Source organism: Kwoniella dejecticola, chromosome 4, assembly GCF_000512565.2.
Source record: "Kwoniella dejecticola CBS 10117 chromosome 4, complete sequence".
In the NCBI taxonomy this organism is placed as follows: domain Eukaryota; kingdom Fungi; phylum Basidiomycota; class Tremellomycetes; order Tremellales; family Cryptococcaceae; genus Kwoniella; species Kwoniella dejecticola.
Genome location: NC_089304.1, coordinates 448,040 through 467,164, shown reverse-complemented (window position 1 = coordinate 467,164; position 19,125 = coordinate 448,040). Strand labels below are relative to the sequence as shown.

The following is a 19,125-nucleotide window of genomic DNA, read 5'->3' as shown; positions in this document are numbered from 1 at the left end:
CTGATCATGATAGCATGATAGCATGACTGCGCTGTACTATCGGATGAGAGGCAATACATGCAGAAGAGATATCTTACAACAAAGCACACATATCGGAAAACTCGTAGAATAAGAATCAGATGGCTTCTAGGATTCTAGCACGATGGGGATGAATGGAAAACCGTCTTTAATGGACAGGACGAGCGTGAGAAGTCGATGAACGTAGTCGAGTCGATACTGCAGAGGATATTAACGCCTTCGGGTGGGTTTACAACCCATTCTGCCCTTCTTAGGCTTGGCGGACATGCCCTTTGATAATCGCCATTCTTCACGTCTTGATCCTCTTCGACCTGATGTGGAGATCTTCTTTGGTTCTTCTACAATGTAAAAAGAGGTGGAAGGTGTGTCAGCTACTACTGGAGATCAAGGGAGAACTGGTATCCGTTGCATGATGTGAGGGGACGGGATGTAGAAGATGCGTGAAGAAACAATCGTGTGTTTGAGCGGCAGTGAGGAGATAATCGATCAATCATGAAGAACATAAAGAGAGCAGACAGACAAAAGGATCAAAGACCGAGATCGATCGTAACATATCCAATCTTGCAGAAACAAAGAATACGAAGTTTTCGTGATCATGATCGTGGGGATTCGATTGATGGCGATGACGATAAGCGGCAAAAGAGTGCTGACCTTGCATCTCCTCATCCCCTTCTTTGTTCTCCTCACCTTCGACGTCCATATCGACCTTCTTCTCCTCCTTGTCTTTGCCCAGAAGCTTGTCGGATAATCGCTGTGTTCGAGCGGCGTCGGTGACGGCGTAATGCGTTTGGATTCTCTTCCTGGCTCGCGAGGCCATCTTGTTCTTAGCTCGGATTGATTTTGCCATTGTGTCCGGGTGTCTTTTCTTCAGTAATAAACGACCGGAAGATGAAGAAGGTTCGTGGTATGGTTACTAGATTGACGGGATGCCTGATCGATATACTCGGTGCGTCAAGTCAATAATGATTTTATGCACACGATGGAACTCCTGGTGGAACTCTCATGGAGTACGCCAGGAGAATTGAAAATATGGTAAACTAGTCACGTGACTTGCTCATGCATGAGACTTCCAGCGGAAGAACTGTTTCAGGGTAAATTCGTATTCGTGATATTGACGAGTGAGTGAAGTCGAACTTGGTGCTATGATTGCTTCTGCAAGTCGGACCGCATCTGAATCACTGAGACACGCTGATCGATTCGTGCAGATACATCTTCATGGGTAGGTATTGCTCGCTCCAGCTTGGGCGCACGATGCGATACGACGCAATGTGTAATGGAACGAAACGATACGAATTGGGTATGAATAGGTCTGTGCACTCGATCCATCCTATTTCCCGGGCGCACGGACACACGATGAGTCGTGCCGATCAAAATCAAGGTTCATGTCAACAAGTCAACATGTCAACAAACAGATTGATCAACAATCCTATGCCCGTCTATAGCCCACTGTACAGTGCAACACAGTCAACCGCCTCACTCGAAGTCGCCGAATCGACTCGACTTCCTCGACTGATCTAATCCACAGTGGGACACGATTAGATTACGAAGCGCAGGCACTGATATGATCTAATCATGTTTTGATGTCTGTTGCTTGTTTACACCTGACGAGGCGGTGAAGTGTGTACACAGACTATCACTGACACATGTTTACACTAAACCGCATACAAACCACACGCAGTGAAGTGATGTGATTGATCCGTGAAAGGACTAATCTTTCCACTTTATATATTATCATTTCGTTGCATTTCATTTCACTACCCTACACTTCACTTCGTATTCACCTCTTCATCTTTCATTCCCTTATCACTATACCACTACACTCCAACACCTCAAGCCTTATAACGTCCGTCTCATCTTCTGATATCTGATCATCCGGAACAACAGCGACACACATCTCTCATACAATCTTTATGAGAAACGACGTAATCAAATAAATTAGACCTGCATCCGCCGTTATTGAATATCTATCATCTTCCTTCACTCCTCTTGTTCAGTCAATCATCATCATGGCTTCCACTTTGGACTCGGATGCAACATTCATCTCGTCCTCCCGCATCACACAGCCCGTCGAGTCATCCTCTTCCATCATATTTCAATTACCCAAGCCTGAGATCACTACGACCAAAGCCAATACTCAAAACCAGTCAACCTCGTCATCTTCCAAATCCGACACCATTACCCATTGCGAGCTTGATATCAATACGCCAGCCGCTCTCCCGCTGATTAAAGAGTCCAGTCCAACACCCCAAGCCAGCACTCCAGATAAGAGCAAGCTCGACAAGCCGGTAAGTCGTTCTTTTTGGTTTATCGGCCCATCTCATCTCATCTTATGTCGCCACCGGGTTGCACTAACTCAGTCCTTCTTTCCCCTTTCTACTCTACAGATTCAGACCTTGAGCGAGATAATCGCAGAGCAGAATCTCGAAGGCAAACGAAAGCGATCCATGACGCATTTCAACGGAATCCCACTCTCAATCCTATCACCCCCTACATCGTCCGAGAAAGCTTCTTCCGCTTCAGCGCCGAGACGGATCATCACGCCCAAGAAAATCAGAGACTTGGGCGACCTTTTCAGTAGGACCACACTGGGCGATGACCAGAATAAAGATAAGCGATCCGAAAACCCCCAGAAAAGCACAATCAGCATAATCATTCCCAGAAATGAGAGGAGAGAACGAGAAAGAGAACGGGGTCAGCACAGTATTAAACCGCAAATGCAAACGAATGCATCATCAACAGAGCGATCCTCATACTCGGATTCATACTCTTCCTCTTCCTCTGTCTCGGCCGGATCGTCTGGGAGGAATTCAAGAAGCTATACATATGTGGAGACGGAGGGATCAGCAGATGAGTATGTTCATATCGAAAAGACTGTGAGTCATCAGACAGAATCTACCAGCTTCCTTAAATATATGGACTCACCGCAATACTGAAAACAAGTGCTGACTCCTATGCGTGTGGTCATTCTTGTAGTATAACACAAGGAATGAAGCGTTCCAGTCATCTGAAGGAGAAGAAAGTGAAGAAGATGAAGACACGTACGACTCGGACTCGGACTCTGAAGACGATCTCGTCTTCATCATGACTCCCTAAACAGCCAACACCTACGGTTGGACAGACACCAGACCGTCTCGTCTCACACCCTCATTCCTCCCCTCTCGACTATCCTGAAACCCGCATACCCAAATCATCGGCCTTTCTCCTCCGCCACCCCTTCAGACCATCGCGCTGTCGTATTTCCGATCAAAAAGGTCACCTGTCGCCTTCACCTATCATCTATTCAGCATCGTCAGATCAAATCTGCTCGTGGTGTCATGTGCTTGTCTTCATGTTTGTGCGTACCTACTTAGATTGTCTCGTACTTTATATCATATCATCACCCCATTGACTTACCGTACCTGCTCTCAAATTATCTGTTGTACAACGTCAACACGTCCGTCCTATGTTGCATGAATGAATGAATGAACTGGATCGAAACGATTCATCTCGTATCTCGTAAGTCAAACCACGTTCTGTTGACAGCAATCGGCATGAGCATGAGCATATATAATAAATTCAGAACATTTGGTATCTTGCAAGATCTCGGATACTGTACTTTGGTTACATTGGGTTTTTATCCATACAAATACAGTAAACAATCGCGAATATTGAGCATCAATCCCAGTAACAATCACCATAACAATTACAATTACAGACTGTATCCTCGGACTATCCCAATTCAAAGAAGATCACAATCATCAGAACCAGTAACAAACAAAATCAAATCAATTATCACATCCTTATCCTTTTTAGCGACATGTCACTATCCTCTCTCCTTATCTTCCTTTTCCCCTCGTAAACTCCTCCATTCCCATTCGAGATCGGACTAGGCAAGTTCAACTCCTCTCTATCTACATTATATCCATCCTGAACACCCCACGCTATCCCCTCATTCGGTAAAGCTGCTCTCGGATTCTGCTGCCTCGATAAACCAATTCCCGTGAACTGATCTTGCGGATCATCAATCGAGTTCACGTTGGGTGTATGATGATTTGTTTCTGTCCCTGTTCCCGTTCCCGTTCCTGATCCTGATGCTGGACCAGAGGCAAGTGGCCATATGAAATCTCCTTGTCCTTGACCTTGGTGTGTCTGAGCCTGACCTGGACCCGCTTCCAGAGAATCATCCAGTTCTAAAGGTAAAATCATCGACGAGCTGGTTCCTACCGTAGACGCATTGTTATACGTTTCCGCACTTGGTGTCTGAGCTTGACTTTGAGTTGTATTCCCACCACCACCGCCGCCACCGAAGATCTCATCTAGGAGGGACCGTTCGTCAACGGGCACGCCCATCTGCTGTAGTTGATGGCGTTGTCTTTCGAGCAACAACCGCTGTTGGCGCTGGTGGTTCTGCTGTAATTGGAATTCGGCATATTTCGCAATGAGCTGCTCGTTCCATTGGATATTACCGTAACTGCCCTGCTGGGCCGCAGAGGTGGGAGAAACGAACGATTGAGCGGGAAGTAACGAATGACAAGGCGATTCAGCAGACAGATTCGGAGGCGGGAAGTTCGAAGATGAACTCAGACTTGAGTAGCCCTGTTGGTGGAACTGATGTTGACCTAATGCCAGATTAGAGTTTGAAGTTGAGAGGTACTCGCTTTGTGGCAATGACGAAGAGGATGTTGAAGAGGTCCCGTAATACTGTGTTTGCGTAGGGTTGCTCCCCAGACCTGAGGTCATTGCGCTTCGATAGGCCGGGCCGTCCGAAGGTAATTTCGGCAATTGAGGGATATCTACTGGGAGGGATGATGGATGCCTTGAGCCGCCTTCTATGACGTCGTAATACCTCTCTCTCCCGGCATGAAGATGCTGAGGATGGGCGTTGGCGTGAATGTGGGCGTATCGAGGGTCTTGCTGTGTTTGAGCATGTGCATGCGCTTGAGGATGGGATGAGTGCATATTCATGGCGTATTGCAATGCGTCCGAATTTTTATCCTATGAAGATTCAATTTCGATCAGTCTATGGTAATCAGAAGTAACGCGAGGCTGACATGACACAACTCACATGCTGATGATACCTCTCTTCTTCTTTGCGTCTTTCTCTACGTTCCTTCTCCTTCTCTTTCCTCCTCTTACGCGAATCAGTCTCATCGGAAGAATCGGATGTCTCGCTTTCCGACAAGATTGAGTCGATGAAACTCCTCTTCTCACTTTCGCTTCGTTCTTTCCTCCTCCTGCTTTTGCCGCTTCTGCTTTTCGAATGTCTGCCTTTCTCCCCACCACCGGAATGTCTGGGTGTACGAGCTTTGAAACTTTCTTTCCCCTTCAAACTCCTCGGTGCGGCCCCGTTGGCCCCGGCATTGGCGTTTGCTGCGTTCGCACCTGCCTTTGAAGTGGATCCTCTTCTGTTAGATGGTTCATCCTCATCTTCGTCCTCTTCATCTTCACCTGCTAGAGCCATAGCTGCAAATTCTGGCGCACGGCGCCGTTCGATCATGCCCTCATACTGTATTCAAGGACATCAAATATCAGCCTCATACACCCCTCTTCGATATTAATCGAATCTGTGTGATGGTCAGCAGACGGATATCACTCACGTCCATGTACCTATCAATCTCCTCGTCTAGCTCCTTGCTCGAGAACTCATAGGCTTTGCCAGCAACATTGAAAATGAGGATGTTCACATCTGCACCGCATAACACCGATAATTCCCAGGCCTTCTTCATCAGACCTGCTTTACGCTGCAGCAGGACAAACAACAAAAATTCGCATCCCATCAGCTCATCTCGATCATTTGCATCACGCGACAGAGGGGTCGAGGGTGATGCGAATGGCAACTGGAGTGTAGGTAAAAAAGTGGATAGGTAGATATGACTTACTTTGAGGAAAGTCACATTCCGATTTCGTTCGTCCTACCGCAAGCCGCATCAAATCAGCTGAGGTCCCGAATCCCCGATAGGAACGGGACTTAGTGCGTGGAGTAGGTGGATATAGATTAGATAGGGGGACAAGCATGCACGCATGCATGCATGCCAAGAAGGAACTCACAGTCAGAGGACGAATCTCAATCTTCTTTCTACCCATCTTGGTTCTATATTCGAATACCGATAATCAAATTTAGAAATGCCAAGAGATATCCACACCCCGATAAGGCGTTGTTGCGTCCTATATATGGGAATTCTTCCGCTATCTTTGGCTTGTGTTGCGGTGGGGCTCTTGTGAGATGGGTGGATGCGGGTCTTCACTTGATCAGTTGTAGACCTTGTGAAGATATCTTGATGCAGACAATGATATGATGGTCCGAAATCAAGTCGAGTCCAGTCGATTGATTGGTGAGACGACTGATTAATTGCTGTATGGTGTATGGTGAGGGTAGATACGGGGTGATGGTGATGGTACGGTACAAGTGTAACGCTGCGGTGTACGTTGATAGGTCGAATGTCCAAAGTACAGGGAACGAGTGAAAAAGGGGGAAGAGGAGAGGGAAGAATGATGCTATTGACGTATGTTTTGTTCTAAAAATGGTAACTCGGTCACACCCGAGGTCTATTTTTATAATGACCCTCTTCGCTGGCTTCCTACCGTGCGCGGGTCAAATAGTCCAATCAAACCAAACCACGAAGATAGGACGTATGATAAATGCAAGAAAGCCAAGCAGTCTGCAAATGAAGAGTCGAGATTGCAATGGATAGTTGTGAGATGTGTTAGAGTATCGCAGACAACTCTTCAGACCAGCATCAAGAATAGACAGACGGTCAAAGCAGATGTCTTCCTTCCCTCACTGAGCCTGGGAAGGTAGAAGGAATATCTACAGATCTCTCCGAGCTGCGCAGATTGACAGAGGCGTGCGTGGGTATGTATTATTACCTCGGCCCGTATCGCTCAGGGATGCGCCTACCCAGAGTAAAAAATCCTTGAGAGATTACATTCCAATCTACTTGGCATCAGCTTGGCACATCTTCCACCTCTTTCATCCTCTCGCTCGCATGCTCGTCGCTATGAGATACACCATCTCCATTATCGCCAGCGAGCGTATTGATCTCATCTGTCGAAAAGTCAACCCCATGTCTGGTACGCTGAGGTGTGCCGAACATGCCGAACCGGTCCAGGACTGCCGTTATCAACTATCTACCAAACAAATCATCCGGAACTGCGCAAACGAATGCTGTGTTTCGGTTACGAAATCAAAGTCAATAGAACTAATCGAAATACTGCTATGAGCGCAAAAATGCCTCATATACATGACGAGACATGCGGCTGATGAGTCCAATGAAAAGAGCGGTATGACTTATGCATTTATTGGTTCTATTGATTGACTGATCCTGTGAACCTGATTCTCCCGAAGTGTCGATTCAGATCTAGAAATGCTAATGAGTATGCACGGTATCACCACGGTCCGAATGAAGCGGGAGGTATTTCGATCTACTTGATAGTTCAGGCAGGCGTGCTAGGCGGCGGATGTAGTTTATGTTCTTTCTTTGCTAATTCGTAATTCTCGAACCCTTGGGATTTCTGGATGTCTTCCTCTGAAGCATCCGGTACGAGATGACCCTTTGCATTACGTCGAGCCCTGCGATGAATGCAGAAATGCAGATCAGCCAAAATCCTTTGGTAGACATGCCACTAAGGAATCTGTCATGTTCTATCCTGTCGAGTGAAGTCCGACAAGGTAGACAGAGAAGCAGATCTGTAGAAAAGCCAGAGGAAAACACTCACTTGAAAAAGGTATAACTCAGTACGACATCGTCTATACCGTCTAAAGCAGGATCATCCATGATATCACGATCAATGAAGAAGAAGACCGGCAAGTCGACTTCTTCGCCTGCTCGGATCTTCTGCTCTTCAAAGCAGAAACATTCGACTTTGGCAAAGTACGGTGCGATCTGAGCGGTAAAGGAATGACGCAAAAGCAGAGAACAGAGTGTTGATCAGCCTTCATCTCTTGCGGTGAAGTCATTTGGGCTAGCACGAGTAGGTTCTCATAGCAATGAGGGTTGTCGCCACTAGCGGTTATGGCTCCCCGAAGTGAGAGCGGTGCGGCAGCTCGTATCTCGTACACATCTGTTTGTTTGGCGCCAGTCATGTTGAAGCTCTCACTCACCTTCTCGGGAGTCATATTGTAAGTAGCAATCCCAATCAAATCCTCCTTCCCCCAATTCGTAGCCGTGTAAAACGCAAGAGCAGTCTCTCCCGGTAATACCTTGACCGATCTGGTGACAGGTTCGAATTTCCACGGCAGGGTATCTGCTGAAGTCGCTTCGAAACGCACCGTTATCCGTTTTCGAGTTTCCGTCTCGGGCGTGACGTATAATCGGTCGGGAGAGAATTTGGTGGGATCGGTCATAGGGGTTCCACCGAATCCTGTTGCTGAACAAAAGGCTCTGTAAAGGGGTACGGCGGCGTATGTGACGCCTAAGGAGAGGACTACCTATATGCCGGGTCGTTTCAGCTGAGTTGATCTAGCGAAAAGTCCAAGGATGTGTCACAGGCTAATAATTCAGTCTAAATGGGAGAAGGCGGCAGCGTACACTTTGGCAGCTTGATGTAGATGACGGGGGTAAAGAGTACTGTATGATCAGATAGAGCAGAAACAAGCGGGAAGGAGGCAAATGAGGATGAGGCTCTGAGTCATTGGTTTCTCTTTGAACTGAACCAGGTGTAAATGGGCGACTCGGAGGAGAAAGACCACAGCAGAATATGACAGACTTTCGGCAGCCGGAGTCTTGCTCGTCTCGTCCGCAGGAGGGCGGAGGGTAAGGAACACAGACTGAGAAAGGAAAGTGACTCACTACTCCCAAACTATAAATCACAGCAGACTGGTACTTCTTTGCCCTCTCTTTATATATCTTCTTCCGGCTCAATTCTAGGGCTTTGCGAGCTTGTTCATAATTCAACCGCCTGTTCTCTAAGCCTGATATCTCGCCCGTTGTTGGCGTTGTTGTCGTTGCTTTCGTGGTCTCTTGAGTGTTCATGCGTATATTCGAGGTGCTGATGAATCGTAGTTGCGTTTGCAGTTGCGGTTGCTTTTGGCGTGTACCGGGATTTCTAGGGCTCGGTAGTGAAAGTGATGACAAGGCTCGAGCTCGAGGGAGCGAAGAAGACGCAGAGGGAGAGGATGAACATGATGGACAGCGCTATTCGATACATGAATATCAGGATGATGGCCAATACATTAATCAGCTGAATCTGTACAGGATGCTCAAGGTTCAGCTCACCAAGGTGTCAAACAAGCGCCGCGAAGAGGTTCTGAGAGTCGACATTCTCTTGCAAACAGGTCTACTTCCCGTTTCGACAACGACGAAATGGAACTGCTAATGTTGATGATGAGATAAGGACTGGTGTTTCAATAAAATGATATGATCTCAAGTAGGATTAGAGCAGACTCATTCGCTCATCTCAACTTTTTGTGATTCCGAATTTCCGATCGTCCAGATTACGGTAACGCGCGTTTCTCCGGTCCACCAGTATCAACAATCAATAATATCATTACTACTGGGTGTATCATAGATGGGTCTTTGCACAATTGCATGAGATTTCAAGAACATCTGCATTGCATATACTGTATGAGTGATAATCACATTCGTTATACACATGTTGCATGAATGGAATCCATTTCTACTTCTACAGTTTTCTCGACATGGGTTTACCTAACTAATCCTTCTCACCCACTCTGACTAACCATTCACCTCGCTCCTCCTCGTCCATCTGTCTGAATCGACCATCTTGCCCCTCAATACTCTTCTCATCGGGCGATGTAGATGAGATACCGATCTCGATCTCGGTGGCTTTGAAGTCTGTTTGAACAACCGAAGAGAGACATTCGATTGCGAGCTAGCAAAGACACAATCATTGCAATCGCAAGGCCGTTATCAGCTATGTGTCAACAGATGAAACATGTATACGATAGCTCACCTCGATAACACCTGCACGATCTAACACCGTCTTGTCACTTTCCATCGTCTTCCATCGCTTCTCCAGCTGTCATGACGATATTAGCTATTAGCCGGATGCCAAGGCAGGCAAGGGAAAAAGCGACTCACATAGTTAGCAGCTTCGGTTTGCTTTTGGCCTGAAGCAGTAGCTTTGTATCCCGTAAAGTATCCTGCAGGATCAAGCTTGAACACTTGAGGGCCTCGCTCATCATCCGGCCCAATCAAGATCATAGCTGAATATGAAAATCAGCTGCAGATCAACTTGTGAATTTACTTTCCAGCTGACTCACAGATACCTAAAGGTCTCATACCGGCTCTTTGGGTGTACACTTGGTTGATATTTGCCATTCGCTTGGCCACTACACAGGTAATATAGGTGAGCAATATTAAGTTTTGTGCGGTGCAATGACATGGGATTCTCGACACATACAAGCTTCAGGCGAGATCTCATATCCGAATTTATACCTAAACTGAGCAGCTTCTTGACGTGTACGTTGTACTTGCGCTCTTGCATCAGCTAAACAAGGCATGTGTGATTAGCTGTATGATCTGCTCGCTTCCGCAGGATGATGGGAGCTGAACACAATTGACTTGGACATACCGATCAATCCGGTCATCACACAACCTATTGTGGGCGTGATCTGGAACAAGTGGGTGATAGTTTCCGGGTCGAGTAGCTTATCCTGGAAATCAACCCAGCTTCAGCTTGCATTCCGCTAAGTCACACACGCTTGCGACAGGTGCCAGGTTTTAGTGGAAGACAGCGCTTACTGGCACTTTCCGTTGAGTAATCACTACAGCCGTGTCTTTCCCTCTGACCGCTATAGCCGTTATTCCTGCTCCTGAGATGGCTTTGAAGGCATACTCTATGAAACAAAGTGATCAGCTACACGATCTCCGCAGGTACTCTGAGGAAAGCTACTCACCGACTTGGTATAGCTGAATGTCAATAGGGAAAGGGCCGTAATCAGTCAGCTCTCATATACTCAAAGCAAGCAAAGCGACAAGGTTAGGGAGCTCACTCGACCTTCGGGAGAGAATACAGTCAGGTAACTATCAATATGAAAGTCTCTCAGTTAGCTTCACATTAAGCAAGAGGTCGGGACCAGGCTCACCGGTCGTAAGATGATCGTGACATGTTGTTCTAAAATCCAGCAGAGGTAGCGACGGAAAGCCGATTTTAACCTGAGGTGACTAGGTGCAATCGTTGCAAGTCTAGCTGAAAAGATCTCTCTGTCGTCTCTTCAAGCTGCTGATTTGTGCGTTGGTAGTGAAGCTGGGGTGGAATTATGAAGGACCGCCCGAAGATGTGGACAATTAGCTAGATTGGGAAGCATCTCTCGACGACGCGCAAACGCTGACGATGAGGTCGATGCGGGGCACATGAATCACTTGAATATCTTGAACCTTTCTTTTTATTCATTTTATCCCTCAGCCTCAGCCAAGACTGAATGCCCGTGCGTAATACGTAATACGGTTGAGCCCGCTCCGAAGGGGCACGCATTCGGTCATGACATGAGGGTTGAGACACGCACAGCAAATGCGCCAATGCTCGACGTTGATCATTCCATATCTCGTACATCAACAAGCATCTCATCGCCGACCAAGTATCACCACTTTCGCATCTACGCAGAGAAGCAAACAATATGTCTTGGTGAGCTGAGTGCGCCGTGTCTCCATTAGGCAGTCTAGCTGACATGACATTCTTCTATCAGGGGAGGGTACGTCATCTGCCTCCTGAGGCAGCATTGCCAACTATATTATCTACATCTTTGCAAACGAGACTTGCATCACTGATTGATCGAATGATGTTGTAGATTCAAGAAAGCCGCCTCTCGGGCAGGCACGACGATCATGCAGAAGACCGGACAAGTGGAACGGACGATAGATCGGGAATTCGCCGAGGAGGAAGGACGATTCAAGACGTAAGTTTGGTTCAGCTTCGTCACTTGGTCATCGATTTTATGAGGGCTGATCGGACAACAATCATGCTCTGTGAATAGTATGGAGAAGGAGACGAATAACTTGCAGAAGGAAGCTAAGACATATTTGGACTCCATGAGAGGTGTGTGCCTTTACGTTTTCTTCAGATGCTATCACGTCGTGTGAGCTGGGACTGATGAGAAGTGCGGATGATACAGCTATGGCATCTGCTCAATCTCGTATCGCCGAGACTATCTCCCTCTTCTACTCGGCAGACAGGACCAGTGATGTAAGTATCAGCTGATCAAAATTCCGAAATGAAACTTCAGCTGATGACCATGGGATTCCCGCAGGGTGCGATGGCTGGACACGCATACAAGTCCGCCGTCGATGAACTAGATGCTGGAGTGGGAAGAGAGCTGGTTCGTACTCATTTCAGCTAGGGTATGACCTTTTATCCAAGTAGCTGATCGATTGAGCGAATGGGACAGGATGCGCCATACCGAGCTACTGTGCTGGAACCAATCGGTAAATTGAACAGCTATTACCCAACTATTAACGCTGCTATACAGAAACGTGAACACAAGGTCAGTGACATTTTCAGCTGCAAAAGCAGGACAACCTTGCAGGTAGCTGATATAAGCGATACTGGTAGATGACTGACTACGATGCCGCTCGAGCGAAAGTGAAGAAATTGGTGGAGAAGCCAAGTGATGATACCACGAAATTACCAAGAGTGTGTCAACGCGCTGCGCCTCATACTGCTCACCAGATCATGCAAAGCTGATGAATGTTCTACGACTTAGGCTCAAGCTGAACATGACGAGGCTAAAGAGGTATTTGATATCCTCAATGAACAGCTCATCACCGAGTTACCTGTTTTGGTTGATTTGCGTATCCGTGAGTGCCCACTTACTATCCTCCTTCTGCCCTTCTACTCGTCGTCAGCGACATCTACTTTCACACGCGGGATGAAACGATCTGAACTTGTCGGCAAGCGGGAAGAGCTGATCCATGCTTTGTTTCTAGCTTATCTCGACCCCTCTTTCGAAGCCATGATAAGGTGTCAACTCCGTTTCGCTGAAGAAGGATACGAGAAATTATCAGGCGTACAACGGTGAGTCCGTGTGCCCAGCTTGTGTACAACATGTTGTCTTACGGAGTTACAAGCTAGTATAGAAGCTGCAGCTGACTTCTTTCCACTCGTGCAGATATTTCGCGGATAACATCCGAGATGATTATGCTAATGGGGCGTTAGATACGCAAGTTGAGGGTGTATTGGAAGAAATGAGAGAACTGTCTATCTTCGGCCCATAGATTATTACAGATGACTGGCATGGTTATTTGAAACCGTCGATGGAACGGCAGGGGAAATCGCCAAATCACCAGTAGCTGAGAGTTGGAGGTAGAACTACAGTGTTGTATATACCTTAGATCGATTATCTCTCATGAGGCATCACAAGTACCGGATCACACAGGAGTCTTGGAAGTCACGCAGGTCATATCTTTGCAGCTGCATCATAATCATCCTGAGCTTATTTGTTCATACTTTGCGAAGGCATTGGAATTTGCAAGCTCGTACTCCAGGCGCGGCTGTGCTGTCGACCGAGTCCTCGGTGATGAAACCCAGGATATAGTTCCGAATTACGCTTAAATCCAATCATTAAGGCACGCCTCGAGCCTCGAATAGCGAGTATGTTTCTTTGTCGTCGGAATTCTCGACGCTCTGGCTCATTGAAATACACTTGCCCGTGTATCTGACACCGTAGACTTAATGAGCTCGTGCATCTATCGCAGTCCCCTCATCAGCATCTGAGTAGTGCTCAAAGCAAAAATGAACACGAACCACGAATACGAAATGACTGATGGGTCAGGGGTCAGCGAACAGCTGATTAGAACATGCCCAAAGCGCAAAACTCACGAGCTAGCTTACCCTGTGGGTGTTATGGCTTTGGCTTTTGTTGATCGTTTGTCGAGTGCGTAACGACACGGTGGTACGTGCGTCCCGACACGATCATGGACGGTATACAAAAAATGCGATCTATAGTACCAAATATGAAATTTTCGAGTGAACTTTATCGATAGGACTTACGATTTGACTAATGCCCAGCACAGTGGAAACCGATAACCTTAATTTGCTAAAAAGAAAACAAAGATCAATGGGGAACTAGGGATATCTAGAAAGCGAGGCAGCGGACAAAATTGCCTTGATGGATTAGGCTCGATTGTAAACACGGCTCGAAAGCTGGATCAAGTATACCGAGATTTGGACGACAAACCCAGATTTCGCGAGCGACTCCGTGACCTTGTGCACGACCGTATGAGCCTACATAACGGTGCATATATTATCGAGGGACAAACAGGCAGAGAGGGAGATTAAGTCGACGAACAATTGTACATCAATTGACAATCGAGTGTCTGTCTGATTGATATGTCAGCCTTCTTCAAAGGACCTCCTTTTGAATTTCGTCATCGCCATTTGATAATCTCCATCATTCGCTCACAGATCTGACTATCTTGGTTCCCGCTTGTCTGTCCCTACTTCCCTCGGTATTCCGGTAGCGACCTGTTTCTTGCTTTTGATCGTTGCTGTGCTGTGCGCTTTTCGAAGGGCGCAAAGTCGAAACGAGACTAATCTAGTCGTCATGCTCTGATTGACCAGCTATATTTGACTGCACATCGGTCTTCGACTTCTCCTTACTCTGCTCAAGCTTGAGTCCGTGCTTGCTAATTATATAGAGAGATAGAAGGAACGGACAGGTACTGCTTGACAAACAATTCTATCCACCTTGTCCTCCAACCCCTTGACTCGCCAATTTGATTCACTGGACGACCATCAATTTTTTTTCTGTTCATCAAGAACCCTCCTTTGATCCTTCATAATCGCTCCTTCTCCTCTCTTCACCTCTGCTCTTCCCCTTTGTATGTATGACCATGATGACTCACACCGCATATCCTTTGGCCTAATCAAAGTATAGATCTGTTTCTGTCTGTCTCGACTACTACCGCGTGTCTGTCATTTCCTTCTCGATACTTCCTTTTGTTGTGTTCTCATTTTGTGCGTGAGGTGTATTCAATCGTTTGATCGTTGGGTAAAACCCAAAAAACGCACCTACCTCTTTCTCACTAGTGTCACTCATTCCAATGCCGCTTCTGCCTTTATCCTTCCTCCCTTGCCCACAGGAGAAAAGGTAAAAAAGAAACGTGAAATTCCCCACAGATCACAGATCACTCTGTAATACATGGTAGATCATTCATCATACTAAAACTACCTTGCAGCTTGTCACTGTAACATCGTTACTACCACCTTCCATCCTTAATTCCTTTTCCTTTCTCTTTTTCTCCTTGTCTGATTCTCTCCCTCTTCCTAGCGCTGATACATAATCGTGTCATCAGGTTTATCTTTGTGCCTTTGCCTTTCTCTCACCCCTCACCCTCACCTCTGCCGTCTCTTATACAGCCTTACGCTTGTGCAGCTAAACCTCCCATGAACGATATCTTCTTGAGCTGATTATATCACTCTGAATTCTTCTTGAAATAACAGTAGAACCTTCTTTAACTCTGTTGGTTTCGCCACCGTACGAATCGCTGCCAAAAACCGAGGCAACCTAAATATACTCACAAATCATACTGTCAACACGACTTTTCTTGACAATACTACCCTTCTGTTGTCCTCCGACCTCTTTGTCCCATTGCAACATCAACAGTACTTGGGTCTTCTTCGGTCAATTATTCATACAGAACCTCTAGAGTGCAAAGTACCCCTCACCAAAACGCAATCGCTTGTATCGACATTTCTCCGTTGTAGTTGCTTTTCGACAGAAAAAACGGAATAAAATCCTTTTTGCCTCCGAAAAGGTCTCTACCCATCAATCATTTCTCAACAATACACCTCATTTCTTGATACAGGGATCACAATGTCGAATCAGCATTACGATCCTGCAGCAGACCTTGCTGCTCGCATGGGTGGTCTTGGGGTCAGTGACAATGGCTATAATTCACCTCAAGCACAACCCAATTCTCATACTCATACTCAGATTCCCGCCAGCAACACAAACCCCTACGCCAACATTCAAGCGCCGCCTTCAAGAGTCACCAGCGGATTACAGACCCAAGCTTATTCGTCCTATCCTGACGAAGCTGGATATCCGTACTATCCGAATTCTGCACTCGGAGGAAACTTGGGCGTAGCTTTGGATGCCACGTACACCGGATCGGCTACTGCCTTGGGTGGCAATCCCGCCACTTACGGTTACGTACCGCCCACGCCCGATCTTCTTCATCTCACGACCCCTCAACAAACGTCTGCAAGCTACGACGGAACTTTCCCTGCGCCGAACGAGCTCTATGGGGGCGGCCAAGGGGATCAACGATCAGTACAACATCAGAATGCACACAACGCAACACCACTGATCCAACACGCTCCCAGAGGCAACAGACCGGCTTATCGCCCCTCGACCGGTCAGACGGCTTTTCAACAGCTTCAGCAGGCCACTGCTTCTGCCGTAGCTGGTGGTTACTACAATTTCCAAGACCCAAGATATCAGTGGGTGGGACAAAACTCCCATGCGTTTGCTCAACAAGGCAACGGTAGAAAGAGGGACGGGCAGGTTAGCGTTTCCCATCATTCACAACCGCACGTTTGAGCTGACGATATCCACAGAATAATTCGTACAGCTTCAGAAATAACAGCTCCTACTCCTTCCGAAACAATCATAATGTCAACAACTCTCACTTCGGATACAATGACGGTGTGACACCGACCAGAGGAGCTTTCACCGGAACGCCGGGGGGTTCTAACCTCTATAACGCCTCCAATAACTCCTACCAGCTTGCCCAGGCTCAAGGATTTGGTAATACCTCCGGATATGGATACCGGAATGCTGCGGGATTCGTGCTCAGACCGAAGAGATACGATAATCCTGATATCGTGCGAAGTGCTTTGTTGGAAGACTTCCGACTGAACAAGGTTAGAAGATGGGAACTGGGAGTGAGTGCTCCTGCTACCGGTCCCAATACATTCATAATTGCTCCAGGAGGAGATATGCCTGTACTGACCATCTGATCGGTGGACAGGATATTTTCGGCCACATCGCTGAATTCTCGGGTGATCAACATGGATCTCGTTTCATCCAGCAGAAGCTCGAAACTGCCACCCTCGAAGATCGACAGAAGTTGTTCGACGAGATCATGCCGAACGCTTACCAGCTCATGACCGATGTCTTCGGGAACTATGTCACCCAAAAGATGTTCGAGCATGGCGATCAAAAGCAGAAGGCTGCGTTGGCGAAGAAAATGGAAGGCCATGTGCTCGCATTATCTATGCAAATGTACGGGTGTCGAGTATGTTGATAGTCCGATGACCTGGCCTCCTTCCGACTCACGCTGACTATCGAATATCAGGTCGTTCAAAAGGCTCTCGAGCATGTGCTGGTAGATCAACGAGTGGTACTTGTTGCTGAGATCGAAGGTCACGTACTTGAGTGCGTCAAGTCGAGCAACGCCAATCACGTCATTCAGGTGGGCTCCCTGATTTGCGCATCCGCGGGTGAAGCTGACGAGGTTCGTATAGCGCCTCATCCTCCTCGGTTCCCCTCAAAGCGTTCCCGATGCGTTCATCGGACATGTCCAAGAACTCGCCAGACATCCTTACGGCTGCAGAGTAATTCAAAAAATGTTCGAGAACCTCGAAGAGTCTGCAGTTCGAGAATTGTTGGATGAGATGCACAATCATACCGCGGAGCTGATGGAAGATCAATTCGGAAGTACGTGACCGTGACTTCATCAGACAGAGCAGAACTCATGCGAAACCACAGACTACGTCGTCCAGAGTGTAATCACTGTTGGAAAGCCTGCCGACAGAGATAAGGTGATTCAAGTAATAAAAGGGCGAGTAGTCGCTCGTGAGTTGAGGTCTTCAATCTCGATCGCATGACAAATAAAGCTGACCTTTCCAATCGTAGTCGCTCGACATAAGTTCGCCTCGAACGTGGTGGAAAAGGCTATCCTCAATGCGAATGATGCCGATCGAAGACAGCTTATCGACGAGCTTGTTGACGTCAGACCAGATGGCAGCAACCAAGTGGGAATGCTGCTTAGAGATGCGTTTGGGAATTTCCCCTTGCAGGTCAGTTTTGGCCTGATTTTCGTGCCAAAGCGCAGCTGCACGCTGACCAAGGTGATGTAGACTGCTTTGATGGCGGCTTCGCCAGAACAACGGCAAGAAGTGAGTCACACTAACGCAAAAAAATTGTCATTCTAGCTGACCAGCAATCTAGTTACTGAACCTCATCAACCCGATCTTGCCACAACTCCGAAACACGCCTGTTGGCAAGCGATTGGAATCGCGAATCACGTCGCTTGAAGGGGATGGGAACCTCCAAATTGCCAATGAGCTCTCAGCCAGCTCCTCAACTACGAACACCAGTGACACCGAGACTACGCCCGGAGGATTGACTATGTCACGATCGACATCTGAGGAGACGGGACCATCGTCTCCGCCCGAGATCAGAGGCGATCTTCGTGCAAAGTCTGCAACACCTCGAAATGGCAGTAGCAACGGGTTGAAGACACTGGAAGATCTCCTGAACTAGCGCGTCAGGGAAAGACGTTGATCCGAGTGGCTGAGAATGGTCTCGCTAAGATTGCTGTATTTGCCGAGATGCTGGAAGAGAAAAATAAAACGGAAAAGAATGCTTATTGACCGGGACTGCAATGCGGTGGATCTCAGTCGTTGGGGCGGAAAAACAAAGTATATGGTCTTCGTCACCATCATTGGAATCAGTCTATCCGTCGTGCTATCTTCAATATATACATTATTGTTTATATATGCCGTTATTTTGACTCAATCGTAAATTGATCTATCATTATTCTTATTTGGTGCAGATGCAGATGCAGAGAGAGCTATAAGAAATTGCTCATGCTGGGGAGATATGTCGTACACATGACAACAAGAGCATCTTCAAGCGCTTGAGATGCTAGCTTCGAAGGGTCATTGCATTGACATGGTACCGCGATAACACTTTGAGCGACGCACGATGCGTTCTGCGTTCTGGATTGGTAAAGCTGGATTGGTAAAGGTGAAGAGGTGAAACGCGTCTCTCGTGAATATCGGCGATAAGAATAAACCTCTTTTCGGGGTTAAGTCAGAAAGAGACTGCGAATTCCCCTTTACGCAGTGCCACCGCTTTGTGGTGAGATTAAATCCCGATATTCACCGATTTCCGCGTGGTTGAGCGAATTAGTAACAAATCTGTATGGGTATGGTGTATCG

The 19,125-nt window shown here is 47.2% G+C and overlaps 7 protein-coding genes across 7 annotated transcripts; 3 read left to right on the top strand and 4 right to left on the bottom strand.

Moving 5' to 3' along the window:
- Positions 1 to 228: 228 nt before the first annotated feature.
- Positions 229 to 865, bottom strand: I303_103445 (uncharacterized protein; the record flags this gene model as incomplete). Its single annotated transcript, XM_018406790.1, has 2 exons — positions 229 to 356; positions 670 to 865. The coding sequence occupies 2 exons, from the start codon at positions 863 to 865 to the stop codon at positions 229 to 231; spliced, it is 324 nt and encodes a 107-aa protein (XP_018263598.1).
- A 1,159-nt stretch (positions 866 to 2,024) lies between these two features.
- On the top strand, positions 2,025 to 3,111 carry I303_103444 (uncharacterized protein; the record flags this gene model as incomplete). Its single annotated transcript, XM_018406789.1, has 3 exons — positions 2,025 to 2,303; positions 2,376 to 2,891; positions 2,992 to 3,111. The coding sequence occupies 3 exons, from the start codon at positions 2,025 to 2,027 to the stop codon at positions 3,109 to 3,111; spliced, it is 915 nt and encodes a 304-aa protein (XP_018263597.1).
- Positions 3,112 to 3,789: 678 nt separating this feature from the next.
- Positions 3,790 to 6,081, bottom strand: I303_103443 (uncharacterized protein; the record flags this gene model as incomplete). Its single annotated transcript, XM_018406788.1, has 5 exons — positions 3,790 to 4,992; positions 5,063 to 5,503; positions 5,595 to 5,738; positions 5,877 to 5,909; positions 6,046 to 6,081. The coding sequence occupies 5 exons, from the start codon at positions 6,079 to 6,081 to the stop codon at positions 3,790 to 3,792; spliced, it is 1,857 nt and encodes a 618-aa protein (XP_018263596.1).
- Positions 6,082 to 7,431: 1,350 nt separating this feature from the next.
- On the bottom strand, positions 7,432 to 9,257 carry I303_103442 (uncharacterized protein; the record flags this gene model as incomplete). The annotated part of the gene is made up of 5 exons (XM_018406787.2): positions 7,432 to 7,567; positions 7,714 to 7,880; positions 8,099 to 8,425; positions 8,787 to 9,131; positions 9,213 to 9,257. 5 exons carry the CDS (start codon positions 9,255 to 9,257, stop codon positions 7,432 to 7,434), a joined length of 1,020 nt encoding a protein of 339 aa, XP_018263595.2.
- A 391-nt stretch (positions 9,258 to 9,648) lies between these two features.
- I303_103441 (uncharacterized protein) lies at positions 9,649 to 11,067 on the bottom strand (the record flags this gene model as incomplete). Its single annotated transcript, XM_018406786.1, has 10 exons — positions 9,649 to 9,828; positions 9,910 to 9,975; positions 10,038 to 10,162; positions 10,220 to 10,288; positions 10,360 to 10,446; positions 10,531 to 10,612; positions 10,701 to 10,795; positions 10,856 to 10,868; positions 10,952 to 10,982; positions 11,045 to 11,067. The coding sequence occupies 10 exons, from the start codon at positions 11,065 to 11,067 to the stop codon at positions 9,649 to 9,651; spliced, it is 771 nt and encodes a 256-aa protein (XP_018263594.1).
- A 508-nt stretch (positions 11,068 to 11,575) lies between these two features.
- I303_103440 (uncharacterized protein) lies at positions 11,576 to 13,169 on the top strand (the record flags this gene model as incomplete). The annotated part of the gene is made up of 11 exons (XM_018406785.1): positions 11,576 to 11,583; positions 11,645 to 11,650; positions 11,747 to 11,854; positions 11,933 to 11,994; positions 12,071 to 12,141; positions 12,206 to 12,274; positions 12,344 to 12,439; positions 12,508 to 12,588; positions 12,659 to 12,752; positions 12,882 to 12,969; positions 13,064 to 13,169. 11 exons carry the CDS (start codon positions 11,576 to 11,578, stop codon positions 13,167 to 13,169), a joined length of 789 nt encoding a protein of 262 aa, XP_018263593.1.
- A 2,600-nt stretch (positions 13,170 to 15,769) lies between these two features.
- I303_103439 (uncharacterized protein) lies at positions 15,770 to 18,445 on the top strand (the record flags this gene model as incomplete). Its single annotated transcript, XM_018406784.1, has 9 exons — positions 15,770 to 16,462; positions 16,516 to 16,842; positions 16,929 to 17,195; positions 17,256 to 17,372; positions 17,425 to 17,617; positions 17,669 to 17,755; positions 17,816 to 17,979; positions 18,040 to 18,078; positions 18,131 to 18,445. 9 exons carry the CDS (start codon positions 15,770 to 15,772, stop codon positions 18,443 to 18,445), a joined length of 2,202 nt encoding a protein of 733 aa, XP_018263592.1.
- Positions 18,446 to 19,125: the final 680 nt, after the last annotated feature.